Below are 24,085 nucleotides of genomic sequence, written 5' to 3' on the forward strand. Positions count from 1 at the left end.
CTCCATTAATTTAACAAAGGGCATTAATCCACCTCTTGATTTCTGGTTGAGGACTAAAAATAAGAGTGAGATACTATAATGCAAATAATTTAGTACAAATCTTCAAAGTAATTATTATTTGATCACAAAATGACAAAAAATCTTATTCAGAAAGACTCTTTTTGAGGCTTATTATTGATTTCCTGTGTATTTATGTTCAGTATGGATTATTTTTTGAAGCAATCTCAGAACGTGAAACTTTAGAAAATGTTTTTAAGCCTAGACCTACAATACTTGCATACTAGGGTAAAAGATGGAGTTAGAGAGTCAGCCCCTGAATGCTTCTAAAAAAATAAGTGCTTCAAATACAGGTTTAGAAAAGAAATTAAAAATCATGTTTTCAGTCACACTAGAGAAAACATCTGCAAAGAAAAAAGGCCCTCATCCTTAAGACTGAAGAAAAAGATGGTAAGGAAAAAAAAAAAAAGCACCGTTTTCCCAAGTTGCCCAAATCACACACAGACACAAGAAGGTTACAAATGCCATTCATGAAAGAATGCACCACAAACATCAGCATTTATTCATTTTGAATTTTTTTTTAGCAAATGACAAAAGACTCAGCTCACTGGCTTCACTTTTGTTTACCTTTTGCTTACATTACACATTTAAACATTTGTCAAAACTTACTAAGTTGTCTGCATTCATGCACAACTAGAAAACATCCTTAATTTATTTAAACCAGAAATGCATTACCAGAAATGTATTAACATTGTTCACTACTAAACATTTAAAAAAAAAAAAAAAAAAGTTGAAATTATTAAAAAGGTTATCCTGGAACTTTTAACTTCACAGCAGACTTAAAACTACTAATTGGCTCACATTTTAAATTGGAAAAAGCAAGATTCATGCTAGTGTTAGTGTACATCTCGCCCTAGCACTACTGAAGGATCATGGTTCACCTTGATCACAGATAAGAAAAGAAAAGTGCATACAGAAGTTTACAACAATTTTAAGGACAAAAAAATGGTCCAATTGATGTGGTCCCAACAATTAACTCAAAAGTCTATGACAAATACGAGCTTCCGTGAGCTACTTATACTACTTAAGATTGAGTACCGATATACAGAAAGTTGAATTCGTTTGAAATCTTCAAAAAATGTTCCTGTCAATCCTCAAATGGTGGCTGTTATAGCTTAAAATTTCTGTTAAATGCGTGCGTTGAATTACTTGTTATCCAAGCGTAGCTGCTCCTTACCATTTATTGTTAGCGACCTTAACTGGCCATCTTCTTCAACTTCTACTCTCTCTTGTCCATTCTCAATAATCCTGCAGGACAAAAACACCATCAGCCATTTTAAAGCACTGCAAGCAGTTTCAAATACACACCAGACCTTGGTTTTAGATAAGGAACTATAACAGAGTTATAACTATAACACAACTGCCGTTGTCAAGCTTTTGTATTTACCAGCGCAGGAGCTGCAAGCAGTAACCATCTGCATTTTCCCACCAACACTGCTTATTTACAGCAGGAAAACTGCTTTCTGGAAGCTGGAATCCTCCAGTTCGTAGAGTCCAGAGTTACAGCTGCCACCTCATACACTGTCACAGTTGTGCTGACACTATACTCTTATCTAGGACTAAATATTTTGACAGATCAACTGCACAATCTTGACACTGCATTTAGTCCCTACCTGTTTGTTAAATGCATAATATTCTAGATACAATCACAATTTTCCGTGATGTAAGGCACACTAGACAGTCTTTAACCCACTTTTCATTTTATCAGAGCAAGTAATTTGTAGACCTCCTATACACCAAGTTTATGACCATCATGTATGGTCCAAAATTCAAGTATCCCTGACTGCAAAAAAGGATTGTTAAAGAGTTTTGTGGGTTTGGGGTTTTTATCCTTCTTTGTTTTAGAAATGGGAAGACAAGGAATGTTTCAATTATTTTAATCATACTTAATTTATGCCTAAATTTTAGCCATTTGGGAATTCTCCCCTTGTGATTCAAATGAGGAAACCACACAGATGAATACAAAACTTTCTGGAGATCAGACTTGTTGAAGAGAATACATCCATATTAAAAACAGAGGGAACAGCTTCTTGCCTGAAGCAAAATATTACTCAGAGAAGATTTTCATTGGATATGCTGGGATATGAATCTTCTTTAGACTCAGCTGTTTTGTGGGCAGATATTCCACAAAGCAAGAGGACTTCTCAGAGATAGTAACTGTGTCTTCCTAGAGGTGGTTAACCACATGTCTTTGCTTCTCCCCTCACTTCCTAGATATGGTAACAAAGATATGACAGCAGCATACCTGATATAGTCTATTTTTTAATGTTAAAACAAACCTTTGCATAAACACTTTCTTTGGTCTCTCTCACATGGCACAACTCCCTCAAAACTTTTGAGGCAGTTTTCAGATTTTTCTGGAATACACTCACAGAAAAATATCATGACCACACCAGCATGTGATGACAGAGGCTGCTTTCAAGTGGTCAGGATGACGGGATCTCTTCAGTACAACAGGACACAGAAGAGCCTTGCACTTTAAAATATGGGACACAAGTTACCAGACAAAAAAAAATTTGTCCTTCCTTGCTTTTTCCATGACTTTTTATTAAGTACTGAAATTAATTTAACTACTTGTTCACTACTCCTATAATTTACTGATCATGATGTTCCATTTAAGTTATTCTATAGTTAAAAAGATTCAGGTTTGCCAAATGCAATGACTGCCCCATCACAAGCATGAAATAGCCAGAAGCTACACTGTGTTATTAATACTTGAAAGTTCACTTTCCAACAAACAGGAACATTTTTCTCCAAAGCAAGCTTCAGTTGCTTATTTCACTTAACAGACAGAAGAAAATTACTACAAAGACTTCACTCAAACACTACCAATGAAAGCAAACTAGAGCAGATGTCAGGAAAAGCTCTTTCATAATGTCTGCGAAATTAAAAGTCCTCCCAAACCCCAGTTAAAAGCTTCACAATCAGCAGAAACCAAGTACATGTTTCCCTTCCAGAAGTTCAAGGTGACTGGGCAGACAGTAGACAGGGACCACAATAAAAGTTGCAGCACTACACAGGATGTTCTGAAGGTCTATAAGACCTCCAGCTACAGCGTTAAGTAACTCAATAATGCCAAGAAGAGTGAGAGAATCCAATACAGCATTTCAAAATGTTTTTAGGCAAAGAAATCCAAGTAATATAATGAACAGAACAACAAAAATAAAAAAAATACATACATGTATCACTATATGTATGTGTACAAAGATATAGTATATTTATATGCATGTTATAGCTATTTAAGTCTCTGCATATAGTTTCACAGAAATATATTTATATCACTTACCTCTTTGTAGTAATTTTTCTGCCATTAACTATTTTAGTTGAGGTTGATACTGATTTGAAGTTGCCCATCCCGCCACCACCAAATGACGAAGAGGAGAACGATGAAGTAATGCCCCCATGTCCCAGAGAACCAAACGAAGTAAAACCTATTGGAAAAGAAGGCATCTGACTAAAAATGTATTTTTGCATGACTGTGGGATCCAAATTTCTCATCCCTTCAGACTACATCCTAGTATCAGGATGCCCTCGGTTGCATCAACACAGCATCACAGTGACTAGATGTTATTAAACATCAGTGTGAGAATAAAAACCTGACTCCAGCCCCATTTATTTCTCTCATATGGACCCACAGGTCAAGTTCCAAATGCACAGCACTGTCCAAAAACCATTTGTCAACTCTTCCCCTGAAAAGGCATTCAAGCTTGTCTGCTGAATTCAACCATTCCCCTTTCTCTCCACTCAGGGTAAAGGCAGCAACTCTAATGAATCTGATCATCTGCTTTAATGCAGGTGTTGGGATGCCCTGAGCTGGCAGACAGAACTAGTCTTGTGTCAGTAACACCCCAAATAATACCCAGAATCTTAACACTTAGATTCATTCTAAAGGATGCTGACTGCCAGCAGCTCTCAGCAACCTCTAGATACCCAGGTCAGCATTCAAACTGGTCACCCCAGGCTAAGCAGTACCACGGGGTTCAGGCACACATCTTTTCAGTGTATTTTCAGGATCTAAAAGCCATGACACTCCCAACACCTAAAAGCAAACAGAACAAAAGCAATTCTAAAGCTATAAAGAAACTGTGGTACCAAAATAACAAACACATAAAGTATTACTTCTTAGAGTCTGTTCACTTTCCATGAACTTTCAGGTAGCCCAAATACTGTACCTATAGTTTTATTTACATTTACACCTTACAGAGAGAGCTTAATTTAAAAAACCATGGGCCCAGAATTTCCTGAATGGAGAAGGCAACTTATTATATTGCAATCCTTTGTGAACCAAACCCACACTCCTTCTTAACTGTTGTGATATTTACCTGCGTCAAATGGAGTAAAACCACTTCCAAAAGTAGGGAATCCTCCAAAGGCAGAGAAAAATGATCCACCACCTCTGCTTCTGCTTCCCCTTGGACCCCGTCTGCCCCCAAAGAAGTCCTCAAAAGGGTCTTCTACAAAACAGAAGACAACATTTAAGAGGTTAGCATTACTGAGTGATTCTGTATTTAATCATTAGGGATTCTTTATTAAAAAAAAAAAAAAAACAAACCAACATTTCTTGTTACAGATAAAATTCTTCCTTTGGAATATTTGATGCTACTGAACTAACAGTCCCCCAAAGGTAATGCCTATGATCCTTCTGGACTAAATTCTGTTTCACTTTTGGACCTAAAAATAATTTTATATATAAAAAGTAGTTGATTTCCTTATTTTAGTTGTTTGGCATTAAAAACCAGTACACCTAATGTAAAACATAGCACAGAGCTACCTGAATTTTGCTTGCTTATTTCTATTCAAGATTGATTGTGGATCACCATGATAGGTCTCTGAAAAGTAACTTCCAGATAGGTTATATTAATTATTGAAATATAAAAACAGCAGCCAGGGATTGATGACTCATAATCCTGAAGTGTTCCAAGTGTTAATTTTAGCACTTGCCACATTAGATACTTCAAACACGTATTCTGATGCACATTTAGGCAGCAAAGTACAGAGGTTTACACAAGGTGTCCCAAAGAGGCATTCAGTCCGTACCAAGCAGGAGGAAGAGGGGAAGAACAGAGAAAGGGGATCATGGATAAAATGCTATTTCAAATTCAAGTTCCACTGTTATGTCACTCAGAACAGTTGTTGTTCCATCCCCAGCAGGAACACAATAGCCTCTTTCAAAGAAAAAAAAAAGGGGGGGGGGTGCTAGAGGACACAATATCAGACACCTATACAAGAAATCTTTATTTACTTTATCACATTTTCCTGAAAAAAGGAAAAATAATTATTACTAGAATTATCCAAAAACTGTGTTCTTCTAGTTCTCTTGAGACAAAGAACAACCTAAAAAACTACACTCATAAAACAGATACTCAATAAACATAATACTTGCATTAAAACCAGAGAAGTTTTAGTAACTACAAGTACTCTCTTCATCAATCTCAGCTCTCCTAGAATCAGTGTTGGACAGTACCCATGATTTTACCGAGTTCTGCAAGTAGGGACTCAATACTGAAAGGTAATAGTCTGAAACACTGCTCAGAATAAGCTCAGAAAATGCAGACCCTGGTGATGGCAGCAATACCAGTATGAAAACAAGGAAAGATTTGTAGCTGCGTGACTGTTCAGGACCACAGCTGACAAAGCAAAGGTCAGAAATGCAGTATTTATTCCACCTCAGGTACCTCCACAAAAATCCAAGCTTATTTATGACAAATCTCCAAGTTAATGCAATATGCATCATTAAGTAATCAGTAGATAATAAAAATATATAAGTTACCGTCTTGTTTATGTGTAATTACTTAAAGGTGAAACATCACAATGCATTTATGCTGAACGGCAGCCACTGAGGGTCAGACATACACACCCATCAGCCAAGACATAACAATGCCCAAACCAGTTAGAAAATAATCCTATCCCTCCCCTAGCTCCCACAGTTATTGAAACAACACAGGACCAAACGTTTATCTTACACACCCTAGACAAGCAAGTGTAAGATTTTTTTTTCTACCTCAGACTTTTTGGTTTGTAGTTTCTTTTTTATTTTTGTCCATGTAAAACATGGACAATATGAAGATGACCCACTAGTACTTTTCTAGAAATTAAACCAACAATTTGGCATGGAAATATAGGAATTATTATAACTTCCAAAACAAGCACTATGCCAGATTTAAAAAAAAAGGCCATTTTGTCAGCCTAGCGTATCAACTAGCAAATAAACCCACTGCAGTTAATTGTTTTGTAGTCCAATTTATTCTCACTGGAATGACTCATAAGTTCACTATGAAGGTCATTCACTCACGTGTACAAATGATCTATATTATATTACTCCCACTGTTAAGCTTTCTATTTATAATCCAAATTTTCCTGTTACCTGGAGTTTGAATAAAAACAAAACAACCTATATCATGTAGGCTTCAAGTTTTTAATCCCCCCAGATATTAGTCTATTCTGCAAGTGAACCTCTCCTCCTCAGCACAACAGCTGCAGAAACACAAAGTTATTTAAGGGAGGATCATAGAAGCTCCCAGAGATCCCTGATATCAACCCAGCTTCCTAATGGATTATTGCCACACCAAAACCTAACCCAGGCCTGGACATGCCTTATTTGCCTCTGGCAACCCTGCACTCCAAAGAGAGAGGCCAGCACTTGGCATCAGCACGTGCTGCAGCCTCAGGTGACTGCTGTCAGCAGCCCTGTAATAACCCTCCAGTGCTCTTCCAGTAATTCTCTCCAGTGAGGTACTCGAACCACTGTCCCACGGTGGACTGCAGAATGCTCAGGGAGATGGATCAGGCAGAGACAGGAAAAGGGGTAGGACTTTTCGGGGAAAATATTTATTATTTTGACAGCCAGACAGGTACAGGAGGCAGAAGAAAAAAAGTGCCAAAAACGCTGAGAAGGCAGCAGGAGGCTGCTGCACTATCATTTGTTGTATCTACCATCAAACACACATTAATAGAGCAACCTTACAGCTACTCAGACCCTGTTTATGCTTTTATTCCCTAAATCAGGATGATTAATAGCACCACTCAGTAAAATAATAACATTTCAGCCTTGTAGGTCTATTTTTGTGATTTAGCAGAACTTTTCCATCCCTGATAATCTTTTCACAAAGAAAGCTCTTTCCAAACAGTTCAAATGCAGGCTGTCGGGGTTTTTTAATGACTCATCTTATTATAGTCATTTTGGTGCTCACAATCCATTTTTTATTGAATGTTAGAAGTATATCAGATTAACAAAATTAAGCAATAAAGAAAAAAAAAACTACACACAAAAAATGTCAAGGCCTCTCTAAAAATTGAAAATACTATGTAAATACATGTTAAAAGCTTCACAAAACCAAAATGTTAAACTACTGTCACTTCAGAGTATTAGGAAATACTGTTTGGAGATAAAATCAGTTTACTCTAATCCAGGTATTATCAAAACCTTACGGGAGGACAGAGTTTTAGATTCAGTTTCAATAAAAATGTTGGAGTACATTTCTGAGCACAACTTGTGGTGCTGTCACAACAGCAAAGATCGAGAGAGAACAAAAGGTAAGAAATTTCAAAAATGTCAGTGAGGCAGACTTCTAATCCATCAACAACAGCAGATTACATGAAACTTTTGGGGAAAAAGGTAAATGCTTAAGCAAAGAACTCATGGTAGCCTGTTAACAAAAAAAAACAAAAAAAAAACCAAAAAACCAAAACAACAGACAAAAGGAAGGACTTCAGGACTCTTGCTGTTTGTTAGTAGGTAGGAAGACTGCAGTTACAGAAGTCAATAACACTGGAACACAAAACTCCCAGCAACATAAAAGACTGTATACTAACAAACCTGTCTGGAAATAACTGCATTAGTGGTAATGTTTCCAAAAGAATTTACTTTCTTTAGAAAAATCTGCGCTAATTCAAATGCAACAAACTGTGTTGTTCTCTGGGTAAAACATTAAAACCTGCTCCCTGAAAACCATGGAATCTTACCTTGCTTTTCTGTAGTCACAGAAAAAGAATTTCACCTCTAAACAGGTCAAATAACAAAAACACCACTGTAATAAATATCTCACTGCAGTTCAAAATAAGGCAGGTCATGATCCCCCCACGCTCAGGAGTCGTCAGCTCTAACACAGAGACAGGATTTTCTCCCTTACAGCTAATTGCAGAATACTACTTAACACATGTGATTGCTCTCCTTTCCTGCCTTGTGATCACTGAACCAAATAACAAGTTGCATTAATTCATTGATGCAAAAGAAAACACTGAGTTGTTACTTTCTGTTGCATCCATGAGCTAATCTGATTCAGTACTGGCAAGACTGGTGTATCTGAAATAGAACGGGCAGGAAAGCACCACACAATAGGGGAAGAGAGGGAAGGAGGCAAACCTCAAAACATCTACATTTGAAGTACTCCACAATGCAGTTAAAACTGATGAAATTCATTATAGCAATCTAAGGCATTAGTTGAAATCACAATACATGATAAACTAGAAGTGTCACATTTCCTATGGCAGTCACTCCTACCAGGACACTTGTATCCTGGCCCTGGCTTGGGGAACTAGACGCTAACATGCTGAGAAGAACATCTCCAGATGAAAGGAAGTTCAGCCACAACAATTCTTTGCTAGAGTTCACAGTGTGGCTGTAAAAGCAACTGTACTGGTTACAAGGTAGGCAGAAGCAGAAGTGCCCAAGGGTCAAAAGCAGCGAGGGAAGATGCTTTCAGTTATAGAACATCACCATCCCCGACCAAAGAATCAAGCATATTCCACTGCAATGCCATCATTCACCTCCAGAAAAGTGTTGAGATAAACTGTGTGCTGTCAGCAAATGTTCTCACAAGCACGTACTGCTGCAGGAGGAGATGCCTATAATCTTATAGGGAGAGTATGCAAAGGACCTTAGCCTGTAAAAACAGGCTGCCTGCTCAGGCACCACTCACTGGGCCACCTCCCCAGCCAGTGACTGTTCTCTCCTCTATTCTTTGCCACCAGAGCCACTGCTGCTGCCTCTGTCAGAACATGACACGTGAGTTGAGTGCCTGTACTGCAGATGCAGGAGGGTGGCACTCGCTGCAGCACAGAAGGATGTTGAAAGGCTGTTCAGCCACTGCATAAGGACACAGTCCAACTCAACTGTGCTGCACTGCTGCAGGTGTTTCAGTGAGCCAAGGCTGCCTGCCCAACATCCTTTCTTCATATGAAAAGCACACTGTAATGACTTTATAGATCCTGCCAGAAGAGAGTCTGAAATGCAGGTCTGGGCAAGGTGTTCATGCTACGATACCTACAATACAACAGAATTCTTGGAGTAGGTGTTCTCTATCTTGTCTATTTGAAAAAAGTTTCAAAGATGCAGATTTGCAGTAAATACACACAGAAACTACAGCTCTAGAGTATACCCAGGCACTAAAAAAAACATACCATCTGAACTGGATGGGCCACAGAAACCTGTAAGCATTTGTGCATGGAAATGTTTTCTTCCTTAACTTCAAAATAAGCATATTGTTGATGTCACTTACTCAGGAGACACTAAGATGCTGCTGTTGATTCACCTGCCTAACGTTTCAAGCATGGTCTTCATAATTGCTCATTTTCATAAATTAGATGTCAAACAGATGTTTACCCCACTTATTAAATAAATTACCAGCAGAGGCATTTGAAAGTCTTTCTAATGATATATAGCAGAGACCTTAAGGTTAGTTATTTTCTAAAAAAATAGGAGACTTAAAACATTACCTCTGAATGCCATCTACACAGTAATTACAAAGATGCTGGAGTTCAGTAATCAGCATTTCATATTTATCAAATGAATGCTCAAATGTTCAGGCATACCTTAAAAATGGAGGAGTCTTCCATTACCACTGTATAACCTGCTCTCCTTGTGCTATGTTCAGCATTCTTCCTGTGATCAATTTTATCAGCTAGCCATTCAAGAAAACCAAATCAAACCATTTTCTTGGGGACTAACAACCTGAACTGGCTTGGGATGCCCGAGACAACCTTTGGCCAGTGTGTTATCAGACAGCTTCTCAATCTATCTAATGGGACATTAGACAAAGATTAAAGTTTGAAGACAGACATGAAAATTTGGAGCAAGGCCTCCTCCGCTTCATCAGGAGAAACTATGTATTAGTTTGACCATGGAACCACAGTAATACCTAATCCTGTTTGATAATGCTGTCTGAGTGAGACAATGCCTGTATTTCAAAAACCCTCTGCAAACTTCCCAAGTTATTTCTGAAACATTTAGAGTGGTAAGATTTGGACCATTCAGGGGATAATTATGATCAAAGACTAGTGGTTATGAAACAAAACTGTACATTCATACCAAAGCAATGTATGCACATGCAAATCTGTAAGTACTTCATAAATTGCACCAAAAGCTGCAAATTTATGTCAACAAAAACATTAATTACCACAAGAAGACACTGCTGTGCAAGACAGCTTTAACTGAAAGCCACCTCCATTTTCAGTTTTAATAACCCCATTTTACTAACAAATACATTTTGCATTAGGACACTTAAACAATCAATTATCAGAAATGGGATTACATGTGAATTAAATCCATGATCCAATTCTTATGCAAATCTTTTGCTACAGCAAGAAAACTTTCTATCCATGAGACAAATAGGTTGATGAAGCTATCCCACTCCTGAAAAACATCCTAAAACACAGATCATGTAGAGGTTGCAATGGTTACTGCACATAGAATTTCCTCTTTCTTGTCTTGTGAAGATTCTTTAGCCTGGATACTCAAAGTAACTCACAGTACTTTTCCTGAACACTTGTGCTTCTTTTTATGCAACCAAATTACAGCACTCAATCTGCAGTAATTCTGTCCTTTGATGGAACCAAACTACATACCAGATAACAAGCTAGTTGACATTCTCTGGGACAAACATTTATATCTAGCTAGCCACATAAAGGTGTTAAGTTTAATTTTACCTTTCGTTTCCAAGACAGTAGATTTTTAAATACCACATTAACCAGGTAACCAGAATTCTCAAGGGAAAATTCCACAGAATGTATAAGGTTTATATGCATTATCTGGTATTAAATTAGTATTAAAATACATCATGAATCCTACTTTACAGTCTAAGAAAAACATTTAAGACATTTATAAATTACTATCTCCAAATGCACATTGAGAATAATAAAATGTTTAGGAACTATAGCAAAACTGTCAAGACTACAATCTGTGTTGAAGAGAGACTCCACAAACAGAATTCTCTTGGACATCAAAGTCTAGAGAGGGCATCCATTGGGACCAATTTATCACATCAGTAACACATTCTACCAGGGAGAAAAGCATGGTTCCTTGTGGGATTCATTTCAGTAGACATACGGGCACCTAAAGCAGTTTGAAACGCCCTGAAACATCCTGTCGAGCTTCTAGAAACAGCTGCTGGAGGATACTGGTCTGCTGTAGGTCCTGAGTTGTATTTTCTAGCCCATACGGAAACTACTCGGGCATCACAGACATATCTGGTGACAGCTGAGATGGTTTAGGGTGTATGTGAAGCTTAAAAGTCTAGAAGAGGTTAACTGACTCCTTATGGAGTTGTCTGAAGCACTAAATGGCCTGTTGGGGAATGTTATGATCTTGTTATACCACTTTCATCTTTCAACATAATTCCTCACTGATATCTTCCAACATAGAACCCATTCTTGAAGTAAGAACCTGAAAAGCCTCTAAACCAAAACCAAGTCAAATCTTTAACAGCCTATTAACAGTCAAGCATTTTTGCCTACACCAAATCACATCTATTTCTGCTCCTCACAATCCCTGACACAGCAGGTCTTTACTCAATACACCTCCATTACCAGTGGTGGCACTGGGATCCTCCCCTCCTATATGAACTGGTAAAGTACAGCAGAACATCCTTGAAAAGTTTACAAGTAAAATACAAACAAAATCCTAAAAAGAACATAAATAAACCAAAGCAAGGCAAGCACCAAATACAAATGAAGTAGGATATAGTTTCAGTATAAAGCAAGCTTACTGAAATGAGAAATCAATCCCTACATTAAGAGTAAACAGTCAGTTCTAATGTCAAAGGCCAGTCAGAGAACAGCAGGTGTATGGCACAGACAGCTGAATGCCAGACACTGGTACACCAAGGCAGTACTTTGCAGTACAAAAGTAGTACTGCACAGGAAGCATCAACTTCTCTTCCCATCATAAGGATTAGTATCCATCCCTATGTCAAAGAGACTTAAAAACTATCACCAGAAGAGCTCACCAGGAATACAGACTCTGCTGTAACCAGGGGTGGTCACAAAAAACGAGCCCACATGTCTCAAAGTTTAGGAGTTAACCAGTAGTCATAGTATCAGAGCAAGTTTTAAAAAGCACCCCTATTTTTACAAAGAATTTGCCTGAAAAAAAGAGTGAAGAGAAACTGTGACTGTCTCCAGTGCAACACACAGCACATAACATTAACTTTGCTCCATTTGGAAGTGTTCAGAGATGTCTTTAACAGTATTATAAATTTTCATTTGAAAAGTCTGAAGGGACTCATCAGTTAAAAATCACCACAGAAGTCTTCATACATTCTTCTCTTTTCTACAGATGAATAAAGATGCCTTTGTTTATAAAGAAAACTTACTGTAACTGCAATATCAGTGCAATACAGCTCAGTGGAGTTTAACAGACTCAATTCATAGCACAATTTTAGAAAACCTTCACATCCATAAATTTACAGGAATTATGCATATGAATGCTGATCTTTACATACTCAATGGCAATCAGGATAGAGAGTCCCACCTGCATTCTGTGGGTTTCACTATGTGCCACTTCAAACTGCATAAAAAGTACAAATGTTTCAAAGTATTTATTCAATTTCATCTTTGATTCAACCAGTGTACATTTTTAGAAAATATGACCTGAGTCCTTATCCAGTTGCTTAGAATATCAATTATAACCTGAGTAGCTCCTTAAGAAGTCACTACTTCCACAGAAAACTCATCAACAAGTTGAAAACTCCTCATTTTTAGAAGACAAATTCACTTATTCTTCAGGACAGAACTGTTCCACCAGTGTTTCAACACAGCAGAATCTACAAGGGCTCTAGTTCACCAATACAAATACTCATGCCACACACACAATTCTACTGCTTGTTTCAGGCATTATAAAAAGCACTACATCAAGCTGAAAGCACCGATATTTTCATGTAGTACTACCTTAAATATCTGTGTACGTGTAAAGACAATTGCCAACATTTTTTATAAAAATCTGTGGAAAAAATGTTTGGAGTTACAATTTCCCATGTTAGAGAATGCCTTCAGCATCTTAAAGCAAAAAAAAAAAAAAAAAAAAGGAAAAAGTACTCATTTTGAAGCCTTATGACTAGAAAAATTTCAAGAGCGTAAGCTCAAAATCCAAAGCGACTCTGGTCACTGACACTGCAACTATCCACATGAAGTAGAGAGACAGCTTAGAAACTATTAGTTTTCTTTAACTGGAGTGCACATAACACTGCTGACAGTGCCAGAACCTTACTGGGCAAGAAGCAGAGCCTGTGCCTCCCTACTCATATCTTAAAGCTGACGATGACAGTGGTCAATACATGAAGTAGATAACCAACTTGTGAATAAATAAATAAATTTGAGTATTAAGCAAGGGGGGTATGTTGTTAAGTCCACTGATGCAACAAGGTAAGATGTATCACACAGGAGAGGCTATAGCAGCTGCAACATCCCAGGAAAACTTTGTTAGCCATGGTACCTCCACTTGATAAGCGGGATAACTCTATGCACTATGCTGTACAGCCTTCCTTCCAAGGAATCCAAAAGGTAAGTCCTCAGGTTTTTTAAGCCCATCACTATTTTAAAGCAGAATTTAACTTCATGGGTTTAAGGTTTTTCAGAGATAGCAGTTAAATCTCCTGCTAGGGCTGATGAAGTAAATACAATCAAAACCAAGCAGGGTCCATGTCAGTCTCCCACTGGTAGGTAGAATATGCCTCACCTATACAATTTACTATAAAGATATTTGATTGAGAACCAACTATTTTATTTAATAGATCTTAAATGAAAAAGTAAACAAAAGTGCTAAACGCTCTCCCAGCTCTCCTCTCTAGCTTCCTACTCAACATCTTGCTCAGATTTTTCTAGGTTTTCTACCACTCAATCACAAAATGGCTGAGGTTGACAGGGACCTATGGAGTTCATCTGGTCCAATCCCCTGCTCAAACAGGGACACCTAGACTGGGTTGCCCAGGACCACATCCAGAAGCCTTCTGAGTATCCCCAATCATGGAGATTCCACCATCTCTCCAGACAACCTGCTCCAACGCTCCATCACCCTCACAGTGCAATCATGCTACCTTAAATTCAGACAGAACCTCTGTGCTTCCATTTGTGGTCATTGCCTCTTATCTTGCCACTGGACACCATGGACAACAGCCAAGCTCCACCTTCTTTACATCCTCCCTTCCCAATGCACTGATGAGACTCTCACCCTGAGCCTTCTCTATACTGAACAATTCCAGCAATTCTCTCAAAGTTTTCCTCAGGTGAGAGAAGCTCCAGTCCTATAATGATCTTACTCACCGTTCACTGGACTCTATCCAGTAACTCTGTTGCTTTTACTTGGGAGACCAGAACTGGACCCAGTACTCCAGATGTGGCCTAACCAGTGCTGAGATCACTCATCTCAACTGAAATCATGGTTTAGTACTTTTTAAGATTTTTACTGCAGACAGTGAAGAAATTGCATCTTCCCAGATCAGAGCCCATTTCACTCAGCAGTATTTTCCTAGATGCTTCCTCTGATCTGCCCTTTCCTACTTCTGCTGATTTCCCATTGGATCCAATTGCCCAAATTCTACTGCTTATCCTCTACCAGATTCTTCCTCTAGCTACTCATCTAATTCCTCAACTAGCATTCTACTGCATTCAACCCCTTTTCTAATCCTTCATTAGAGTCATCCAACAGCTGATGATCCCTAAATAGCAAACCAGAGAAAGATATATTTAAAATCTGAGCTGGACTAGACCCTTAATGCTGCCAAAGATAAAAAATTACTTTTAAAAATATTGAAACATTTACATACATTATTAAAGAAATTAATCAGTATCAGGAAGAACAGGAAGAAAGTTTTGTTTTTCAAGTACCCTTCTTGCAGTTTTCAGTATGCAACCTTCTCACAGTAAATACTGAACATAGGATCTGTTCTGCTTTATAGATCAGCACTTTGATGAGTAGAATATACACAGAGACTATGTAAGAACTCCAGCACCTCTGAAAAGACCTTCACTAAAGCAAGCAACATCACAAGTCAAAGGACCCTCAGCACCAGGGTAAAAAAATTACTTTGACAACTTTATCACATATTGCTTCCTTTAATGAGCACTTCCTAAATGAAGCATTGAGGCCTCAAGAACTATTTAATTTGACTCTTCAGGGGTTCTATACCCCAAGCAAACAAGTGACATGTATCTGGGAGAATGTCTAGATTATGTGTGTAGCTGTTCTTATTCTGACACAAGAAAATCACTCGTGCTCTGACACAAGCCCACACTGAGAGTTACGCTGTAAGTTATAGGTCACCTGCCCAGTTCAGAAGTTCTCAAAGCTTTATTTTTTTATTTATTTAGAGATCAAAAGAGATGAAATTCAACAGACTAAGTCTGCCTGCTTGAATTCTTGAGAGGAAATTCCAGTACATATTAGTTCCTTCCAATCTACAGAGACACAGTAGCCATGACTTCATGGTTTTGTAAACAAGGCTTTCCAACAAAACATGTATCAGCAAGCCATATCTGTTCTGTACTATAAAATCAACCAAGAAACATGTATGAAACAAATACTTCAAATAGCATACAAAATACCAGTTGTTTACCTCATTTGCAGAGCTATTTCTAATAAAACTGCATTAGCTGTATTTGTTTTGTAGGTGTAAAGTTTTAGCCACACTTTACATGCATGTAACTAAAACCAGGGGATTACTTACCAAAGAAGTCAAATGAAAAGGGGTCCCTTCCACCAAAAAACTCCCTGAAGACATCATCTGGGTTACGGAATGTAAATCCAAAATCAAATGCATTATCGTGATGATTTCCACCTGCAAAAAACCCATTAAGTTTCAATTACTTTCACACATTCTCACTAACAAGAAAGTTCAGTCCTATATGGTATTTGAATCATTTAAAAATATGATATATTTTTATATATAAAAATAAACAACTTCTAAAGTTTCCCTTTCAGGTATCATTCGGGTTAAGTACACACAATATTTTTTACAACTGGTTCTCTTTATCTGTTTTTAGAAGATAACAGTAATACCTTTGACAACACAACTAGAAAAAAATGTAAAACAGTTGTAATCTCAGTTTTTAAAGGATTGGAAGATTCCATCAGAATAGAGAAAGCAAAGAACTGCTGGTTGTCAACATACCTCCACCTCCATTTATTAGGCCTTCTTTTCCATATCTGTCATAGATGTCACGTTTTTTAGCTACAAGGAGAAGTTGCACATCATGTCAGTAAACAGGTACATTGATTTTTGGGGGGGAGGGGGGAAGGACTTAGCTGGTATTCTCAGTTAAAACACCTCCTCAAAGCTCATTTATTTAACAAAGTTCTGGCATATAACTGCTGAATGTTTTTAATGAGGATTGCCAAAGCAATTTAGGTTCAGAAAGAACAGGAGTTAAACTTCAGACTTACTACCACTTAGTTCTTAGAAGCTCCAGTCCTGTCGTATCAGAAGAAGTTTGGTCTAAGGACAAACTTCACAAGGAAGTCTGCCCTTTAAAGGAATACTTTAAAATTAATACTGCAGTCTTCTTCTTTACACAGGTACAAAGCTTTAAGGCTGTAAAGGACCTCTGGAATTCAACCTGCTACTCCACACAAGTCTAACCACAAAGCTGGTCAGATCTTGCCTGAATAAAGCCCTGATCTCACCAATCTGCAAGAAAAGACTCTACAGTTTCTCTGAAAAGCAGTTCCAGAGCTCAGGCATTCTCACTGTAAGCATTCTCTTCCTTCTATCCATCTCACAAACCTTGACCACTGCTTTTTTTCCTTTTATTGCACAAGAACACGCCCACAGTAAGTGAGTTATGAGAATGGAAGAATAGTGTTTATATGACTGACTGCAAAACCCCTAAAATTAACTTCTTTCAGCTTAATAATGGAGAATGAAGTGATGTTACAAAATGCCATGGAAGGATGTGATCCAAACTGCTTGCTCTCCATTATTTTAGAAGGCATAAAATGACTATAAATCTCACTCCAGACCAGCCTTACAGTATCCACAAGAAAGGGGAGAAAAATGAGCTCTACATTACTGCATAGGATCAGATGGCACTGTTGGTACTGGAAGGGAACCTGAAGAGCTTAAAGAGGCAGATAGTTGGCTTACTTTGCTTGCACTGGTGTTGCAGTATCAGCCAAAAACCAGTCTGGGCATCTGATTTTAGATTCTCAATTTTATCATGCTTTTCCCACTGGAATCTCTTCAGTGAAAGATGTTTTAAAATTTAAATAGCATCACTGAAAGAACATGCAGTTACCTCAAACAGATGCTGGAAACTAAACCACTTCTGACTAACAGGAATTAAAATTTTATATAATGGTCATCATCTCCAACTAATAGAAACTTGCAATAGGTTCACACACACACACAAATCCCCAAAGCTTGTTTAATTACCCATATTGCCTCTCTAGAAAGCAAATTTTAAAGAAAGCAGGTTAACCTACTCATCAATGTTAAAAGATGAAAGCAGTAAGATAAATAAACTGTCAGGAGCAGGAAACAGCAACCTGAGGGCTCACAAAGCCCAAAGTTCATCTCAAAATGTTACATTTCTGAAACCACAAGGGAAGTGTGTTCAATGATCACCCAATGTCAGTATTCTTTGCTTAAGTAACCTCTTACAAAACTGTTCTTCTGCCAAAAATCTCTCTTCATCCAAGCCTGTAATGATGTCAGAAAATTGCATTAGGTCTGCAGAGGAGCTGACTGCCTCTTGACCACTGGGCTCAGGATTCTGATATCCCTGTTGCACAGATGATTCTTAAGACAGCAGTAAGTTAGGATTTGGTCTCAATCCAAAAACTGGCAGCACTTTTAGATGTTCTAAAATTCTAGCAGTGTACTGTTTCCAAAGAACTTAAAGATCTGTATAACAACCAGACCAGTAACCTATTTTTATCTTGCTCAAAAATTAGTTCAAGAAGGTTAAAGTACTCTAGAAGACAATGAACTAACGATAAATTAAGTTCTGTTTCTCCCATGTCAATTAAGTATCAAAACCAAGCAAAGAAATAGTGTGTACTAGACTGCAGCTCCATAAATCAGGCTGAACCCTGAGAGGTAATCTAGATGCCACTAGTGCTTTAAATATAGCTTTCCCATGCTCACTGTCTCAGGTGAAATCAAGGACACTTCAGAAATAGCATATAGACAGCTGCAGTCAATTACAGAGGAAAATAATCAAAGTAGCTTAAATCACTTTGTTATGATTCAGACTGCTTCTGCCAGAACACTGGCAAAAGTTAATGATACTCTTCAAGCAAACACATGGGTGAACTCCAAACTGCATTCCTGCACTACATGGGTCAGGCTAAGCACCTCTTTCAGAACAATTCAAAATAAACACCATCTTTATCACTATCTGTATCACAGTTGACTGAATTTACAGAACTCACCCAAATGCAATCTGAATTTTCAGCAAGGTTTACAGTATGCTTCAGCTTTGTCAAGACTAGTTTACTGCTTACAAGAATTAGAAGCAGTGGGCCCAACAGTAGATACTTCAGGGTTGGTCTAGCCTGACTTATTGGATAAACACAATAATACCCCCAGACTGATAGTAACACTGGCTTTCCCTGCTAAGATAAAAATTAATCTTGGTATTTGCAGACTTCTCTTCAGAAATTTCTGAAGAGGGCCTGCCAGACACAGAATATCAATTTTTACAATAAAACTAATTTGGTTACTCATCTAGAGAGATCTTGATATTTTTGTTTCAAAATTTCTGCTTATTCTGTCTGATCTGCCAGCTTCCTTCTCTCTCTCTCTTGAAAAGGAAGTAGTCAAGCTGGATAATAAACCAAAGTAACAATATCCCTTCATAGCATCATACATCAACATTTTCAGTCTGATACCCAGAATAGAGAAAGGCAATTCAAGAACCCTTTTAAAATACCTACCATCTGACAAAACTTCATAGGCTTCAGCTACTTGTTTAAATTGCCGTTCTGCCTCATCTTTATTGTCTGGATTTTTATCAGGGTGCCATTTTAGTGCCAACTTACGGTACCTAAGTGGAAGGAAAACAAAGGATATTGTACTCTGAAATGATGGAATATGCTATACAGATAAACACAAAATGTTTTAAACAAGTTGTCAGGAATTAAAAGTATTTAGAAATTCCCCAGTGCTTTGTATCTTGCAACCACACTGGTATTAACAGATTCTGCAGGCACACAGAGAACCACCTTCTCAGATATGCTTTTAAGAAAAAAGTGGTCTGATGTGCTTCAGTTATTTTGAAATTATTCCCGTGCGTTTCTGATGATCAAAGCATAACATTCCAAAACACGTCTGCTGTGGGATTCTCCTTGAAGCTCTGTAATTATTCACTACTACAGGCAACCATGGGGAGCATCGAGAAGGATCTGTCTGGTACATGTGAAGCACCTGGTACAGTCAAAGTTGATAAAGCTTCGAGAACACATCAATACCAGACTGCAGCAGCATCTTATCATTAATGCCTTCTTTGACTGCTACACCTGCACACAATTCCTATCCTCAAATGAAATATTTTAGGCAAAGTGTTCATAACTACTTAGAGGGGCAAAGCTAAGCTTGCCCTTAGGTTGGTGTGGAGCGTTTCACACAGTCACACGAGATCACAGTTCAAACATCTGAGTTGACAAAGTAGCATGTGCAGGAATCAGCAAAAGGGAAGGCAACAAAGTGCAGATCCAGAAACCATGTCATTATATTTGCTCCTTAAAATACATAACACACACACCAGTGACACTTACGCTTTTTTAATATCCTCTGCTGAGGCATGCTTTTGCACTCCCAGAACTTCATAGTAATCCACCATGTTTCAGTTGGTGTCTCGTTAACAACAGCTCAGTCTTTCAAGTCCTGTAACAACAACAACTTGTAAGCGAACCTTGTCCAGTACTGTTACTTCATAAAAGTCAGGTAGGAGTCAGGTATCTTCTAGTACCAAACCTGACCTGAGAAGGACAAAATTCAAATGTTCCAAACCCCAAAAAATAAGAACGCTTTATTTTAGGTCGACAGGTCAAACAATTACTTTAATTCTGATTTTTATGTTCTTTAATCCCACTGAAGCACAGTACACAGACACATGGGTAACCAGCAGTTCCTGGAACAAAATAGACTGAAAAGCCTGATTTAATCAATATATTAAAAAGAGTATGTGGGTCACAGTTTTGATTATATATTAATAACTCTCAATGCAAAAGAAAGCATATACCATGCTCACCTAATGTCATCTATGACACCTATGTCATGTCTTAAGCATATATGAGCAGAAACAAAGGGTCCTTTCTTCCACGTCTGCTCTTCAGAACATTATTTTCACTGAGATGCTCTCTTCAGAAAAAAAATGAATGTGCAGGTCTTGGAAACCTAAAACTCCACCTACTGATTTCAGTAAGCCTTTCTTGTACTCAGACCTTGACAAAAAATTTGCACGTTGCCAAAGCTACTCAATACCCTTTACTTCCTTTATGTTTACCAACAGAAGTACATTGCCAGGCAAGGTTGTTCCAACTGCAAGGTTAACCAACCAACTCAAGCACAGAGCCACCTTCTGCTTCTTAGTATAAAAGAATAAAGTTTTCCAAAGAGTCCTAAGAAACCTACAAGTTAAAAAAAAAAAAAAATTTAAATAGTGACAGTTTCTTGTCCATATTAGAGAATAATTACAAGAAACAGTTATATTAACCATTACTCCAACTAAATGAGGACTAAGATGAAAGAATCTTTCTAAAAGTTGCAATAATGTTTTATGTCTTCCTGCAAAGGCTTCTTCTCTCCATCACTGTAACAAGTCTCCATTCTGGCAAAAATTCCAAGCACCTTTCCATCCTACCACTGCTGCTAGTTCATTCCAAGTTTTATGAACAAGGAAACACCGACATTTTCCACAAGTTATCGACTTGTTGCAGGCAAAGTCACACAAACACACTCAGAACATAACAATACAGCAATGTATTAGTCACATTTTCTTATCTCGTGCATCAAGAACAAAAATTCATTGAAATAACTTTTCCCCCCTCAAGTCATTCAGTGTTTTTCATTTTAGCCCACACAGTGTCATTTCCCTGTTCTTTCACACAAATGCTGAGAGTACCAAGCATGATGTAGCCCAGTGAAATATTCTGAAATTAATTTTTTGTACTCATTTTAAATATATCTTTCAACATCCTGAGATATAAACAGTAATGAGAGGTTTCCTTTTAAAATGAATTGGTATAGCTTCAAAATATGTTGTTGCTGTAGGTTAAAACTTAATTAACTTTAATTAGGGATGTGGTTACACACACAGTTTCCTCAAATGGCAAAACCAGTTTAAGAGATACCCTGCCATGCTGCCTCCCCACTCCAAACTACTCACAGAAGCAAATGTATTGGATGAGCTATCTGTGTTTAAAACTTGGGTGGTTTTAGCAATCTACTTAACCATACAGTCCCACAAACACAAAATTAAAGTGCAGCAGGTAAACAGACCTCTAATTGACTTTGCCCTTTGAAGAAATCTCCACACCAAAAAAATAGCAAGGGTATAGTTAATATTGTGACCAGCGTCAAAGGAAGTTGGGAGACATGAATTAAAACGAACATTAAGGACGCCAATAATAATATACTAATGGCAGGGTTCAATATGTAAACATACAGATTACCAAAAATATCCCAGAATATTTGCTATCAACTGGCCTCGCTAGTTTTGCTCTTTCCCACACAAGGACTAGAACAGCTCATGAACACAGAGGGGAAGAGCAAGGTCAGCGTGGGTTAAGTCTGTTATCAAATCCCACAGCCAACCCTTATGAGCAATAGCACATATGGAACATACAGTTACAAAAAAAAATCAGAGTATATCTAATATGAGTCAAGTTCAAGGCTACAGGTCAGAGCCCCTCCTAACAAGGATACCAGCACACAGCAGGAAGCCACAAGACAGGAGCACAGACCATACCACTACGTGTTTTTTCCATATTCTCCTCTTCTTAAATATAACACTTGCATTAGCTGTCCTCTCAATTCAGACACCTATCTTAGAGGGAAAATTTAAAACTCAAGCTTCTAGCTAGAATAAGCATGTAGGAAAAGCAACCTACATGTAAAAAAACAAATCACATCTTTTCCTAGAGAACTCTGTGCACACTGGTAGTCATACTGAATTCATCATATATTTAAATACTTTGCTGTTTGTTTAAAAACAATGCTGCAGTGTTGTTAAGTTCAGACTCAATACAGACATCAGTATATACTAAATAACAGAAGCCTGAAGTTGGAAGCAAAAACCAATGCCGAGGCAACATGACCACCTCTTAACAGATGACTCTGGCCCTAAAAAGCAAAACCCTTCAAGAATAGAGGAATTATGTGTTCCAAAGAAATGTTTGGGGCTTGCATATTCTGTCTTTAGTGAGCATGTTATTGTTCAGTTTTTACTTGCCACTAATACAGAGTCTGGAATTAAGACAAGCAGCAGCTCTCTAAAGAAAGCAAATTGTTAATATTCTCCTCCTAATGAAACAGTCCTGTGACAGTAAAGAGTTCATCTCCAATTTATTGTTATTTCTATCTGCAAGTTACCATAAACCAGAAATCGTACTGCTGAAAATTTAGTTATCATAGGAACTTTTTTCTTGTATGTAAAAAGGTTTTAGCAATATTTTCACAAAGAAAATAATCTGCAGCTTTTTTGTTCAGCTTATTTTAAAAAAAAGTGTTAGCTAATATTTAGCCCCCTGAAAAAAACTTGGATTTTTGCTCAACAGCCAACAAGACTGGGAAAAAAAAAAAAAAAAAAAACAACTGAAATCACCTACACCCAAAAATCCCCCTCTCCCCCTAAGATCTCAACAATACTTGCAAACTAGAAAAGACCTATGTCTGCAATCTTTTCAGGACAAAATTATTTAAAATATTTACTCAAGGAAACAGCCACCATGAGCCTTATAATAAAACAGAATATATGACCATCAACTTTGACAACAGAAGATGGCCAATTAAAAAAAAAAAATCAGTATTTTTAAGGCTAGCAGGAATCTGCATGGTGAAAATGCCTAGATGTTTCAAAGAGGCAAAAAAACACCCAATTATCCTAACCAAACTGACATGACAAAAATCTTCTTCCAACACCAAATCTGTCAAACAATTTGTCTCCAAATATACAAGCAAGGCTCATTAATTAGGCACTCGGGAGCTTTTTCTGAAGCCACAAGGAAGCCAGCCCACATTAGCTAATTTCCTGTCTCCATCCACACAAAATCTTCAAAGTCTCAGAAGAAAGATAAGCAAAAAATCTCCAGCTGAAAGAAGTTGTTTCATGGCCTTTGTGTTTGCAGTTTGTAGTTACTTGTGCTGGTAACTGCCCTGCGTTTGCAGTGCACTATCAGCTACTCTAACTCCTTCTCTGGAGCATGAAAATCAAACAGGCAAGTGTTTATGTGAACCAAAAGTTTCCATAGTTTATAGAGTTCTCAGTCACCACAGAAGAAGTCAGCTTTGTTCTGGCTTAGGGAGCAGTGGCCCTGAACACTCACACTGACTCAAGGCAACCGACAGGAGCACATGACCAGGCTGGACCCTCCTCGTACAGCACAGCCCAGAGCTCCACCAGTTATCCTGAAACCCAGCTCATAAACTCTCTTCACAGCACAGTCCTCAGCTACATAAAAGGCATGAGAAGCATTACAGAACACAGATATGTAGAGAGCCGTAAACTTTTATAAGATCAGATGACAAAGAAAAGCAAAGCAAGTAATCAGATGCACAACCAGAAGGGATGACAAAGCAGCACCCCTAACTAAATAGGG

At 37.9% G+C, this 24,085-nt stretch overlaps 1 protein-coding gene across 5 annotated transcripts in view; it reads right to left on the bottom strand.

Moving 5' to 3' along the window:
• DNAJB6 (DnaJ heat shock protein family (Hsp40) member B6) overlaps positions 1 to 24,085 on the bottom strand; it is a 60,238-nt gene that overhangs the window by 30,238 nt on the left and 5,915 nt on the right. For all 5 annotated transcript variants that reach the window (XM_027648564.1, XM_027648560.1, XM_027648561.1 and 2 more), the window contains exons 2-8: positions 20,042 to 20,150; positions 19,202 to 19,311; positions 16,437 to 16,496; positions 15,993 to 16,103; positions 4,380 to 4,511; positions 3,344 to 3,488; positions 1,235 to 1,305 (exon numbers count right to left, since the gene is read on the bottom strand). In XM_027648564.1, the coding sequence (XP_027504365.1) occupies positions 1,235 to 1,305; positions 3,344 to 3,488; positions 4,380 to 4,511; positions 15,993 to 16,103; positions 16,437 to 16,496; positions 19,202 to 19,311; positions 20,042 to 20,106 (694 nt within the window). In that variant the 5' untranslated portion in view covers positions 20,107 to 20,150. The remainder of the gene's footprint in view (positions 1 to 1,234; positions 1,306 to 3,343; positions 3,489 to 4,379; positions 4,512 to 15,992; positions 16,104 to 16,436; positions 16,497 to 19,201; positions 19,312 to 20,041; positions 20,151 to 24,085) is intronic.

This window comes from Corapipo altera, unplaced genomic scaffold (genome assembly GCF_003945725.1).
Source record: "Corapipo altera isolate COAL_440 unplaced genomic scaffold, ASM394572v1 47, whole genome shotgun sequence".
NCBI classification, from domain to species: Eukaryota; Metazoa; Chordata; class Aves; order Passeriformes; family Pipridae; genus Corapipo; species Corapipo altera.